This window comes from Aethalodelphis obliquidens, unplaced genomic scaffold (assembly GCF_003676395.1).
Source record: "Aethalodelphis obliquidens isolate GAN/ISIS:26980383/991018 unplaced genomic scaffold, ASM367639v1 scaffold2, whole genome shotgun sequence".
Taxonomy (NCBI): Eukaryota; Metazoa; Chordata; class Mammalia; order Artiodactyla; family Delphinidae; genus Aethalodelphis; species Aethalodelphis obliquidens.
The window spans coordinates 1,965,134-1,976,865 of NW_020837946.1; the positions used below are offsets into that span (position 1 = coordinate 1,965,134).

An 11,732-nucleotide genomic window follows, 5' to 3' on the forward strand; every position below is an offset into this window, starting at 1 on the left:
GGACATGAGCCGTGGGGATCCCCCCCCCCCGCCCGGGACGGGGAACAGCAGGACCTGGGTTTAAATGTGAGAAAATTCCTGGTGCCACGCTCTGACACACCCCTCTGCCTCGAAGTGATAGGTGATTTTTGGAATGAGTTACTTTTTAAAGAATTGTTTTTTCTTAAAAGTGATAAAACTAAAATTCTAGCAGACTCTTAGAGTTGGGCCATAACAGTCAGGACACAGCAAGTCATGCTGCAGTGAGGACCCCAGACCTAAAAGGCGTGTTTTCTGCTCCAGCTCCGTGCCCGTGAGGGGCCTGGGCTCTGCCCCTCATCACCCTCAGCCTCGGGTGGCCAGGGCACTCGGGGACACTCCCGTCGTCACGGGGCTGCCCGGCAGTGGGCACAGCAGGAGGCTCCATTGCTGAATCTCTGGCCCCGGACTCACCGGGTCGTCTGAGAGTCACGCCCGTGCAGTCTCCTGGGACAGGAGGGCAGCTGCATCTCTGAGGCAGATCCTGGTGGAGGGAGGGGTGGGTCCCACGTTTGCGAGGTGGCATCAGGGTCTTTGTCCTGCGGGCCCTCAGCAGTGGGGGACGAACCTCAGCGACACGGTGTCTCACGTTTGATCCCTGCCAGTCTGCAGGGTGGCACGGCACCAGATGTGGTAGAGGATCGCGTCCTCATGCCCTGGAGGCCAAGCACCTTTTCACGTGTCTCTTGACCACCCAGACTTTCTCTTTGTGTCTTTGGCCCATTTTTCTATTAGACCATCTTTTTCCAATTTATTCTTGGGGGGAGGAATTGGATGGAGGGATGGATGGATGGGTGGATGGATGGGCAGGTGGACCCGTGGAGGTTGGGAGTCCCCTCTTTTTCTCTTCTCTGGAAGAGTGAGTGTAGGATCAGAATAATCTGTCCCTTGACTGGGAGGGCTCTCCTGGGCTACGGGTCTCCTGTGGATGAAAAGTTTAAGTGGCTGATTTCGTCATTTTTGATCCCTTCTTGAATTAATTTTGGAAAGTTACATTTTACCGGGAATTTTTTCCACATCAGCCACGTTTTCAGAATCATTGGCAGAATTAATATCGTTCTCTCACTGTCTTTCATCTCTGCTATTCCTGTAGTTGTGGTGCTTCTTATCCTAGTGTGTTATTTGTGCCCCTCTTTAGTATTCTTGATCCGCCCTGCCAGAGCTTGTCGATTTAATTAGTCATTTCAGAGAATCAGCTTCCAGCTACAGTATCTTTTTTTCTTTCAAAATGTATTTCTGCCCCTTTCTGTGTATTTTCTTATCTTCTTTCTCTGGGGCTGTTCTGTTCTTGTGCTCATTTCTTAAATTCAGTTCTTAGTTCTCAGTCTTGTTTTCCAATATGTACCTTGAAGGTTATAAATGTCCCCCAGCACCGTGTTTAGCTGTGTCTCACACTGTGATGTGTGGCATTTTCATTATTTTTTATTTCTATGCATTTCATAATTTCTGTTATGATTTCTTCTTTGACCCACGATGGGTGTGTTTACAATGTCCAGCCATAGGGCTCGTGACTCTCTTTCTGTTTTCAGTATCTAACAGATGGCACTGTACTAAGAAAAGGTGGTCTGGGTGGCAGGTGTCCTTTGTGGAGACTTGCTTCGTGGGCTAGTACGTGTCAGTCTGTGTAGACGCTTCCACGTCCGTTTGCAGTGACGTGTCCCTCGTCTGTTTTACAGAGTGTTCCATTTATTCCCACGAAACCACCCTTGCTAACTGTGCTGTTCATGTTTTGGTTTTCCCTATTGATTTTTGTCCGCTTGTCTGCGTGATCTAAGAAAGATATGTCAAAATCTCTTACTAGGATGGTACGTTTATCCGTCTCTCCTTTTAGTTCTGTCCATTTTCACTTCATACATTTGAAAGCAGTTTTACTAAATATATACAAATTTTAAATCATTGTATCCTTTGGATGAGTTGACATTTTTATCATCGTGTAGTGACCTTCTTTATGTCCGGTTGTGGTTTTTTTCCTTAAGTGTGTTGTACCAAACACGTGAGGTGCTGCACCGGCCTCTCTTTATCGGGTGTGCCTGATGTGTGGTTTTTAGCCTTCTTCCAATGTCCCAGGTATGTCCTTTGGCAAATAGCGTAAGGCTGGATTCCATTGTCATGTGTCACGTCCCGTCCAACCGTCTGTGTTTTACGTGCAACTGAGAATGATGCCTCTATTAGTCACGGAAAATCCTCGGCCGTCGGCACCGTCCGTTACCCACCCCCCAGTCTCATGGGGACGTTGACCTCCTCTGTCCCTTGTCTCTGGGCTGCGTTCAGGCTCATTTCTTCAGCTGTTGCTTCCCGGTTACCAGTTTTCTCTCCAGCTCGTCTCACTGTGTTCCTAATTTCTAGGAAATTATGTTTTCATTTCTAGAAGTTCCATTTGGCTTTCTCTCAAATATTCCGTTTCAGTTTCAGTGATCTCTGGTCCTTTCACCATTCAGTAGTATCTTATTTTTATTTTTAATATATTAAACATGCTTATTTTATAGTTTAAAGCTGATCATTTCAATAATTAAAGTCTTGGAGGATCTAAATCTTCATTTTTTAAAAACAATTTCCACTTGGGGATACTTTCAGATTTACAGGAAAGTTGCAGAGCTGCACACGTGTCCCTGCAGACCCTCAAATAATTCCCTCTGTTATTGCGGTCTTACTCAGCATGGGGCGTTTCTCACAGCTGAGAAACCAACCCTGGCACATTGCCGTTGAGTGAGCTCCAGGACGGAGGAAGCTTTCACTCATTTTCCCCTTTTTCTGTTTCAGGGTCCTTCTCCTTAGTCCCCTCTGGGCCATGACACTTTCTCAATCTTCTGTTATTCTTGGAGGCAGGCTGGCCTCTGTTTGGAGGCAGGCTGGCCAGGTGTTTTGTAGAATGTCTGATTCTCTCCCTCGTGACTGGACTGGAACAAGGGGCTGGAGGAGGAAGACCCCGTGGTCGGGCGCCCTTCCCATCCACGTGGTGCCGTCCATGTGGTTCACCTCCGCTGGAGCTGACATGGGCGCTGAGTTAGAGTGTGCTGGTCAGGCGTCTGCAGCGAGCTTCCGTGTTTCCTCTTCCCACGTGGACTCTTCGATGGACATCACACAGCTCAGCTCGGACAGCGGGGGCAGGGTGGCAGGTGGCAGGCTCCACCTCGCAGAGACAGGGTGTGCACATAAGTTATTTGGAATCCCTCTTAAGGAAGATGCATCTCTTCTCACTGTTTATTTGTTTACTCAGTCACTTATCACGCCAGTATGGACTAGTGGATATTAATTTTACATTCTGAGATATAATTCAATACCTGTACGTACTTCATTTCCCCTTGGCCCCGCGTGTGTCCCTTTGACACGCGCGCTGTTTTGTCTTTGAGCGCGTCCTTCCCTACCCTCTGCATTCAGGGTGCTCCAGGCTCATCCTGCATCTTCCCCGCCCCAGCCCTGGAGCAAGCCATTTCTCCAAGGAGCCTGGTTCCTTTTATTGGAGAGAGGTATTAGAGACCTTGTCTGTTCTTCCTGACCCAAGTTCATGCTCACTTACTTGTGTGTCTTGTGATTTTTGTGACTGGGAATCCATGCTTCCTAGAAGTGAACTGGCAGTGCTAACTGGCGGCCTGGCTTGGGGATACACGTGTCCCTCGAGCACTGGTGGGACCTGTGGTCCGTGCGCGCCCGCTCTGTCCACTCATCCTTGGCGGGGCGGTAGTCATCACGGCCAGGCGTGCACAACCCAGGACCTGTCCCCCGTTATCTGACCTCCCCGGGCTTTCCCAGCTTTGTCCCAGAACCCAGCAGGTCTCCCCCAGTTCTGTAGGCTTGTCTGGTTGTTTACACTGTTCCCGTATTTGTGAGCTATTTCATCCCACGTTTTGGGCGGTTCTGTGGCTGCTGACGGGCGGGCGCGTGCGTGCCTTCTGACAACATCTGCTGCGGGACTTGCGGAGGAACGCAGAGCACAGGTTCCCTCGCTGAGGTGCTGCGTGCTCCCTTCCGCTTACCTTTTTCCCCATTACTGGAAGGAAACCCTGAATGGGGGATATTCAAGCACTATTAGTAAAACCCTTATTTATAGGGGATTTGAAACTGATATTTCCAAAAAGTAATGATGCCTCCCCTGATGTTATGCTGTGGTATCAACAGTGGAGGCCAAGTTGCTGCCTTTCTGTACCAGGCACTTGTGGACACCATCCGTCGTTCTGCTCACAGAGGAACCCACAAATATACCTGATAGCCTCCTAAGAAAAATACCTTAAGGAAAATAAATCTATTCTTGTAAAAAATTTCCGTAATAAATGCCAAAACCACATTTGGCTTCTTAAAGCTGTTTTGTTTGCTCAGTAGCAAATACACTTCAGAAAGATGCTGACTCTGGACATCCCATCTTAACACACACAGGGATTATACTGATATTAATTCAGTATGTATTCTTCTTTTTTTCTCCAGCTTGATCCTCTCCCAGAAAAGGTTTTACAGCAGAGACCCAATGCGAACGCTGTCCGGTCGATGGAGAAGGTCATTGAAATCCACAGTAAGTGGCCTGGTCCGGTGCTCAGCTGGGAGTCCCTCCTGGGGGAGAGACCCAAGGGAGGAGGGAGGACTCCGTGGCGCCATCTCCCACCCGTGGCCTTCTGTCTGTCTCACTGCCAGCTGCTTCCCCAGGCCGACATGACAGGGACTTGCGTTCAGCTAGAAGGCAACGAGCTGGCAGAGACTCTTCGTTTTACCCCCATTCATTTCCCCACAACCTGCTACAGTCACGTCATCGGCTCTGCTTTAGGGGGTGAAAGAACTGAGGCTCAAGGAGTCTGTGGGGTCACTTGCTCTGGGTCCCCAGCTGGCAGGGCTGGGCCTTGCGTGTGAGCCTGTGTCCTCGGGTCTGGCCTCTACCCCTGGACCAGAGGATCCCACCCCATAGCTCAGAGACGCTCAGCCTGCAGAGACCCAGCCCCGGGTGCAGCCCCCTTCCCAGCCGGCCTGGGGGCCCAGGAGGCCGGCGCACGGCAGGGACTCCTGCCCTGCCCGCATCACACAGCTGCTTGTCCTGGGTCTTCAGGGTGACCCAGTCATCAGACTGTCCGTGTGGGTGGGTGGAAGCCAGGGTTTCTCTGCTGCGGCCTCAAGCTCCGGGCCTCGGGGTCATTCCCCGCCAGCCTCCCCGATGGAGGGAGAGGCTGCCTGGACCCCCCGGCCCTCCCAGCACTGCGCCCCCGCCCCCGTCATCTCGGTGGCTCCAGGTGGGAGTTGGGAAGTGCCCCACGGCACCCCGAGGGAGGGGCCCTCCTGGGAGGCCGCCCCCATCCCAGACGTGCTGCCTCTGGAGGGCTTGGGTCTGCGGGCCATGCAGAAGCTTTTCCGAAGAGCCCCAGCCTCTGTGGGTTTGTAACCAGGTGATTCCCTGGCTTCCGTCTCTGGAGAGAGTGACGGGTTCTGCTTGAGCCCCTCGGCGCGGAGGCTGCTGGCCGGCCCCGTAAGCGAGTAACCGTGCCCTCCCGCAGGCCAGTACTGGCGCTCCCTGCAGAGGCTCGCCTCCACCGCTGGCTACTCTCTGGTTGAGGCCCAGAAGTGCGAGAACGAAGAGGCCGAGACTGTCACTGCCATGGCCTCGCTGTCTGTGGGCGTGAAGGCCCCCGAGAAGAGGTGAGCGTGGGCACCGCCCTGTCGTGAGCGCTGACGTGGTCTGCGGACCCCCCAGGTCTTTGCTCCTGGGCGCCATCAGATGCACGTGGTTTCTCCCCTAGGCCCTGCCATGCTCAGCAGGGCCGGGAGGGAAGGAGGGAGGGCGGGCAGGTGTCCCCACCCTAGTCCAGGACTGGACGGCATGGCCACCTCTCTCCAGAGCGCAAGACCCTCAGAAACACTCGAAGGGCATCTGGACCCAGAACACTTACGGTGGCAGGGGTAGCTAGGAGTCGAGGGCGGGGCAGCGGGGTGGCAGCAGCCCTCGTGGGTGGGGATCTCTGCCCACGCACGGTCTGCTCTTCTCTCCTCTGCTGCCATGCACCTGCACCCCTCCCCTCCCCTCCCTTCCCCTCCCCCTCCCCCTCCCTTCCCCTTCCCCTCCCCCTCCCCCCCCCCCCCCCCCCCCCGCCCCTCCCCCCCCCCCCCCCCCCCCCTCCCCCTCCCCCTCCCCCTCCCCCCCCCTTCTCCCTCCCCCTCCCCCTCCCCCTCCCCGGGGCTGCCCCACAGGCCCGACGAGGAGCCCATGGAAGAGGAGCCCCCCCTGTAGGTGCGCCCGAGGCTGCGGTTCTCTTGTTCGTTTGTCTCCGTCTTGAAGCTCCGCCGAGAAAAGTTGCTGTCGCCCTGCGTCCTGCCACGGCTTCTCCGAGCCCGCAGGTGCGGCGGGGCCGGCGGCAGCGGGCGGCCCTCTGCCTGCCAGGACCCGGACAGACGCCGGGACGCGCGGACACAGGGACACGCGGAAACAGGCGCTCTGGGCTCCCCAGGGAAGCCGCAGAGGAAGGAAGCCTGTGGTGGCTCGGGGCAGAGCTGCTGATCTAGCCGACACGAGAAAAAGAAAATGGAAATCAAAGCTCTCACGACACAAAGCAAACTTGATTAAAACTGGTGCTTACGGTTTGGTGATTCCCCACAATTCCACAGTCTCCGTGTAAACCACTCAACTCATCCTGTAGCTTATTTCTTTTGAAGAGAAAGTTGCCATGGCCCTGGCCGGCCTCCGAACACCGCGGTGCACAGTGGGGTGGGGCACAGAGTGGGCGAGCGTTTAAGGAGAGAAACTGGACGAGACAGAAACGTGAGCCCGCGGAAGCTGGCTTCGGTTTCTCAAAGCCGGTGGAAGACGCGCGTTTGTGCCTTTCTTTTTATTGCTCTGATGGATTTTTGTGGCTGGGTTTTCTGAAGTCTGAGGAACAATGCCTTAAGAAAAAATAAACAGCAGGAGTCGGTGGGACAGTTCCCTGTGGCCGGTGGGACCAGAGGCCGGTGCGTGCTGGCCGGGCCCTCCGCGAGCAGCCCGGCCGTGGCCAGCAGCTCCGGAGGGCTGAGGTCCTGCCACCCTGTTTCACTTTATTGCTGTTGAAAAATGGAGGTAGTTCCAAAAAAGTGGCAAATACTGTTGGGGGTTTTGAAGTCCAACAAATTTTAAATGAATCCAAAGTGTTCTTTTCTCGTACATCATATAACAATTGAGCATCTCCATTTGGTTGTGAAGCATGTCCTAGGCACACTTTCAGTGTTACGATCGGAATGCTTTTTATTAAAAGCAAGTAGCATGAAGTATTGCTTAAATTTTAGGTATAAATAAATATATATATGTATAATATATATTCCAATGTATTCCAAGCTAAGAAACTTGATTCTTATGAAATCTTGATAAAATATTTATAATGCATTTATAGAAAAAGTATATATATATAATAAATGCAAATTGTAAAGGTCCCTGGCGAATGAACGACTTGTGAATTAGCTATCAAGGTGCTTATGGAAAGGGATCTAGTTTGAAGCTCATGTATTTCTGAACTCCAGATTGGAGAGCTTTCAATCACACATTCGCCACGGGGCAACTACCCTGCAAGATTGTACTTTCATTTTAATTATTTTCTGACCCAGCCCCTTCCCACTCCAAGCCTCCATGCACATGTGTACCTAATGAGTTTTTATAGCAAAGAATATAAATTTGCTGTTGATTTTGTATGAATTTTTCACAAAAAGATCCTGAATAAGCATTGTTTTGTGAATTTTACATTTTTTCTCACCATTTAGCGGTTTTCTGAATGGTAATAACATCTGAACTTCTTCCTTTCTGAATTTTTGCTTGTACATTTTTTTAACTTTGGAAGGTGTTTGCTTTCTTATCTTCATTCTGTTTATTTTTGTACAGTGATCACAGAGTTTATTTTCAGAATGAGCACCAAACGTGCAACAGGGTCTGAGGTCTGCCCCCCCCCGGCCCCGCCCCTCGGCTGGACGTAGAGTGCAGGGCCCTTCTTGCCGTCTGCGCGTTGTGGGCCCGGGAGGGGGCGGGAGTCATCGCAGCGCTGACTTGGGGGGGCTTGCCAGACACCATGGGCCGTCAGCATTCTCAAAGCTTTTGTTTAAACTTCTCTGACCACATGGTCAGGGTAGAGTTTTCATTTCACTTTTCCAAAGACCTTGTAAGCATGTCAGCAACGTGTGGGGCTGGGGGGGCCCCGGCACCCACTCTGGGTTCTTCTGCTGCAGCCGCATGGTAGGGCCCCGGCCGGGAGGCCTGGAGCTCGGAGCCCGTGGCTGCAGGGAGCCTGGGCCCACAGGGACGGCAGACTCCTGACCGGGACAGCCAGCCTTTGCTCTTTTTCTCTTTGACAGTAACTGAAAGTCACTTTTCACTGGTAACTTATTTTCCAGCACCTGAAGCCACCAAGTGTCATTCCAAAGTGTCCGTCAGGTTCTGAGTCGAGGGAGTGCAGAACAGCTTGCCCGCAGCCGGGGGCCCCCAGCCAAGTCTCAAGTTTGGCAACGTTTACAGGGTAGCTTCTGAAAGAGGCTCTGACGCAGCCGGACTTGGACCAAGAGAATCCAGCTTCTTGGACTGGCTTGGTCACCACCGGCTGCTGTTGGTCAGACTGGGGACGGTGGTGGAGAGCGGGACAGGAAGGCCTTGGGACACGTCTGACGTTCTCTCCCCTCCTGGCCTTTTGCCCTGAGGCCCAAGCTGGCAGGGGGTGCTGGAGTGTGCGGGCAGCTGGATCCACCCAGCGGCCACAGCGGTGGCAGGGCCCAGCCGGCCGGCTTTTCTGGCCTTCTCGGCCCCCTTTTACTTCGGGGACCCCCCTCCCCGCTGCCTGCCCACTTCCCGCCAGCCGTGGCTCCTGGGGAGGAACACCTCATCTGGCATTCTTTACAGGTGGTGGGTAACACGGACCCTGGTGGCCAAGTTATCTTTGGGGGGGTTTACTTCTAATCTCATTCAACAGAGACCTCCTCTGCAGAAGGCCCGGTAGGGGGAACGTTGTCATTTGTCAGCTCACTCCAGCTTCACAGGCGTGCTTAAAGCAGTACCGTGTAGCCTTTTCTTTTCTTTAAAGACAGCCCTTCTCGACGGCCAGCCGTCCAGGGCAGATGGCGGAGGGCCCACCTGGGGTGCCCGCAGGCCCACCGCCTCAGGGAGGGCCCCTCACACTTTCCCTCTGTGGTCCCTGGACCTCTGGCCTTTTTGTTCCTTTGCAGAGGCCTTGGGGGCACTGGCCGGGGGTCAGCAAGTGAGCACTTTATATCCCTTTGCGGGAAACCCCGTGATGCCCCGGGACTCGTGGTGTCACCCTGCCTTTGGGCCTTCCAGCTGCGCCACGCGGCACCCAAGCCCCACCAGCAGGCGGCCGTCCGAGCCCCTGGGACTGGCCGCCCCTCCGGTTCTGAAGGGCCACTTTGTCAAAGTGTTTGGGTTTTTCTTTACTTCTTTTCAAAGTTTGTTTCCAGAGGAAGGACCGTTTTGTACTGGTCTGATTTTTGCAGCATTGCAATGGAATTCCTTGTTTTTAATTTTCGATCAGAACATTCCTTCTCTCCTGGTCACAGCCATGCGTTCATTCCATTCTTCTTTTTGTAGACTTTTGGCCCACGTGTTTTATGGGTATTGATACATATATAAATATATATATAAATACATATGAATATATTTTTTTAAGTTTCCTACACCGAGGTTGCATGGGCTGTTACGAGCGGCATGTCTTTATATCGTATACGGATTTTGCACGCCAAACGCGGCAGCTTGGGGAAGAAGAGAAATGCCTTTTTGTTCCCCTCCCATGACATTTGCAGACACAAAAGATGGGAATTTTTCTGTAAAACGAAACAAAACCTTGAAGGAGAGTGAGGGAGGGGGGAACGTTTGCATCTTATTGAACTTATTCTTAAGAAATTGTACTTTTTAATGTAAGAAAAATAAAAAGGACTACTTAAACATTTGCCATATTAAGAAAAAAGTTTACTTAGCACTTGTGACATACCAATAATAGAGTTTATTGTATTTATGTGGAAACAGTGTTTTAGGGAAACTACGCAGAATTCAGAGTGAACTGCCTGTCTCCCTCGGGTTGATTTAGAGGGATTTGTTCTGTTTGGTTTCTTCCCTTCTCTCCTTGCTCAGGGCAAGGCGAGCGCTGCCCCCCCACCCCCAGCCCTGGTGGCCGTCGGTTCTGCTGGGGAACCCGAGGCCCCAGCGGCCGTTTCCGCACAGCTGTGCCGACTTTTCCTGACTTTTAGATCACGTATGGCTAAGATTTCACTTTAAACTCAGCAGTCGTGAACTGTGCTGCACTGTGGTTTCAAATCGTACTTTGCATCGAGAGGAAACCATTTCTTCCTTGTGATGAAGCAGAGCTCTCCCAGCTCAGCTCACTCTGTCTTTGACATGATCAAAAGCCTCCTGTTGAAGGAAAAAGAAAGCAGACAGTTTCTGTTTGTTTTTGTTGTTGTTTTGGTGTGTGTGCTCCACAGTGGAGGCGTTATTTTCCAATTTACAAGAGTGACAAGCATGTCACCCTATGTCTACAGGAGGGGGTTGGCCCTATTCACCCAAGAGCTCCTCACGGTGTCGTGGAAAACGCAGTGGTGACGACTTCCTGTCCCACCCGACGCCTGTTCGCGCTAATGCAGGCGCCGCGCTGGTAGCAGAGACCCGTCTCATCTGTAACTTAATCAGTTCTCTGACTGTCTGGACCTCCCAGTGGTTCTTTGCTTTGCTCAGTGGAGTTGGAGGTTTCGTTCTTGGTTTTCTCATCCTTGTTTCCTTCTCTGTGGGTGGATTTTCACCGACTGAGGTGTCCTCCCCTGACGGCCGACTCCACTTCACCCGGAGTCCAGTGTTTGTACCTCATCATACGACTTGTCACTCTTGTGGTGTAAATAAAAAGCATTACTTTCCCTCCCACCTGTGGTTTCTGCCGTGTGCTCTCATCCTCGCTGGCTCTGTGCCGGGGACCCCGGGGGGTGGCTCCTAGGACCCAGCCCATCTGCAGCCCTGTCACCCTCCACCCGTACAGATGGCCTACAGGAGTGTCTTCACTTAAATGTCCAATAATTCAAGTCCTTGCACTATTTTCTCCCCAAAATCCTGGTCTGGAAATGACCGCGTAGGTGAACGAGGCCGAAGGGAAGGGACCAGAGGCCCGGCCTCCCCACAGCCGGGCACTCTCTCCCTGAGGCCGTGAGTCAGCAAACACGGCCCCCAGCAACACTGCCACCCCCAAGTGACCACCATACTTCCCCAATGGTCACACCTCTTCCCAGGCCCCCACGTCCAGTGACTAATAATGGGGGTGGGGGGGTTAAGGGTCCAGCCCCCTTGGCCCAACTCAGGGGCCCCTCTAGCTACTCCTGGTGGGGTCGGCCTGCCCCCTAGCTGGACTCTCCCTCTGTCAAGTCCTGTTCCCCTCCTCTCCTTTCTCAGCTGTTTACCCCAAGGACACGATTTGAAAAGCACAGTGCTCACCAGACTCCACCCAGGGTCTGCTTTCTGGGAACAGCCTGCAATACCCAGGGGCCTCTGACCCCCTTGCCTGAGCCCCAGGGTGAGGCCTGTGAAGCACAGCCACCTCCAGACACAAGCAGAGCTGCCCCAGGCAAGAAACTAGGAGTTGGAGTCAATGAGTTGGGGGTATTTGTTATGCAGTATCATTGCCGCAATAGCTGACTGATGCAGGCAATGTGAAGAGACAGGAAGCTCCAATGTAACTTGAGCCTTTTCATGCTTAAGTTGATTTTTATGAGGATATATTTATTAATTTACCCCAAATGAG

General features: G+C 52.7%; 1 protein-coding gene across 3 annotated transcripts in view; it reads left to right on the forward strand.

The window, feature by feature from the left end:
* The window catches only part of HDAC4 (histone deacetylase 4), a 284,915-nt gene extending 274,051 nt beyond the window's left edge, over window positions 1-10,864 (forward strand). For all 3 annotated transcript variants that reach the window (XM_027116793.1, XM_027116797.1, XM_027116794.1), the window contains exons 26-28: window positions 4,438-4,522; window positions 5,490-5,631; window positions 6,181-10,864. In XM_027116793.1, the coding sequence (XP_026972594.1) occupies window positions 4,438-4,522; window positions 5,490-5,631; window positions 6,181-6,220 (267 nt within the window). In that variant the 3' untranslated portion in view covers window positions 6,221-10,864. The remainder of the gene's footprint in view (window positions 1-4,437; window positions 4,523-5,489; window positions 5,632-6,180) is intronic.
* The last annotated feature ends 868 nt before the right edge of the window (window positions 10,865-11,732 follow it).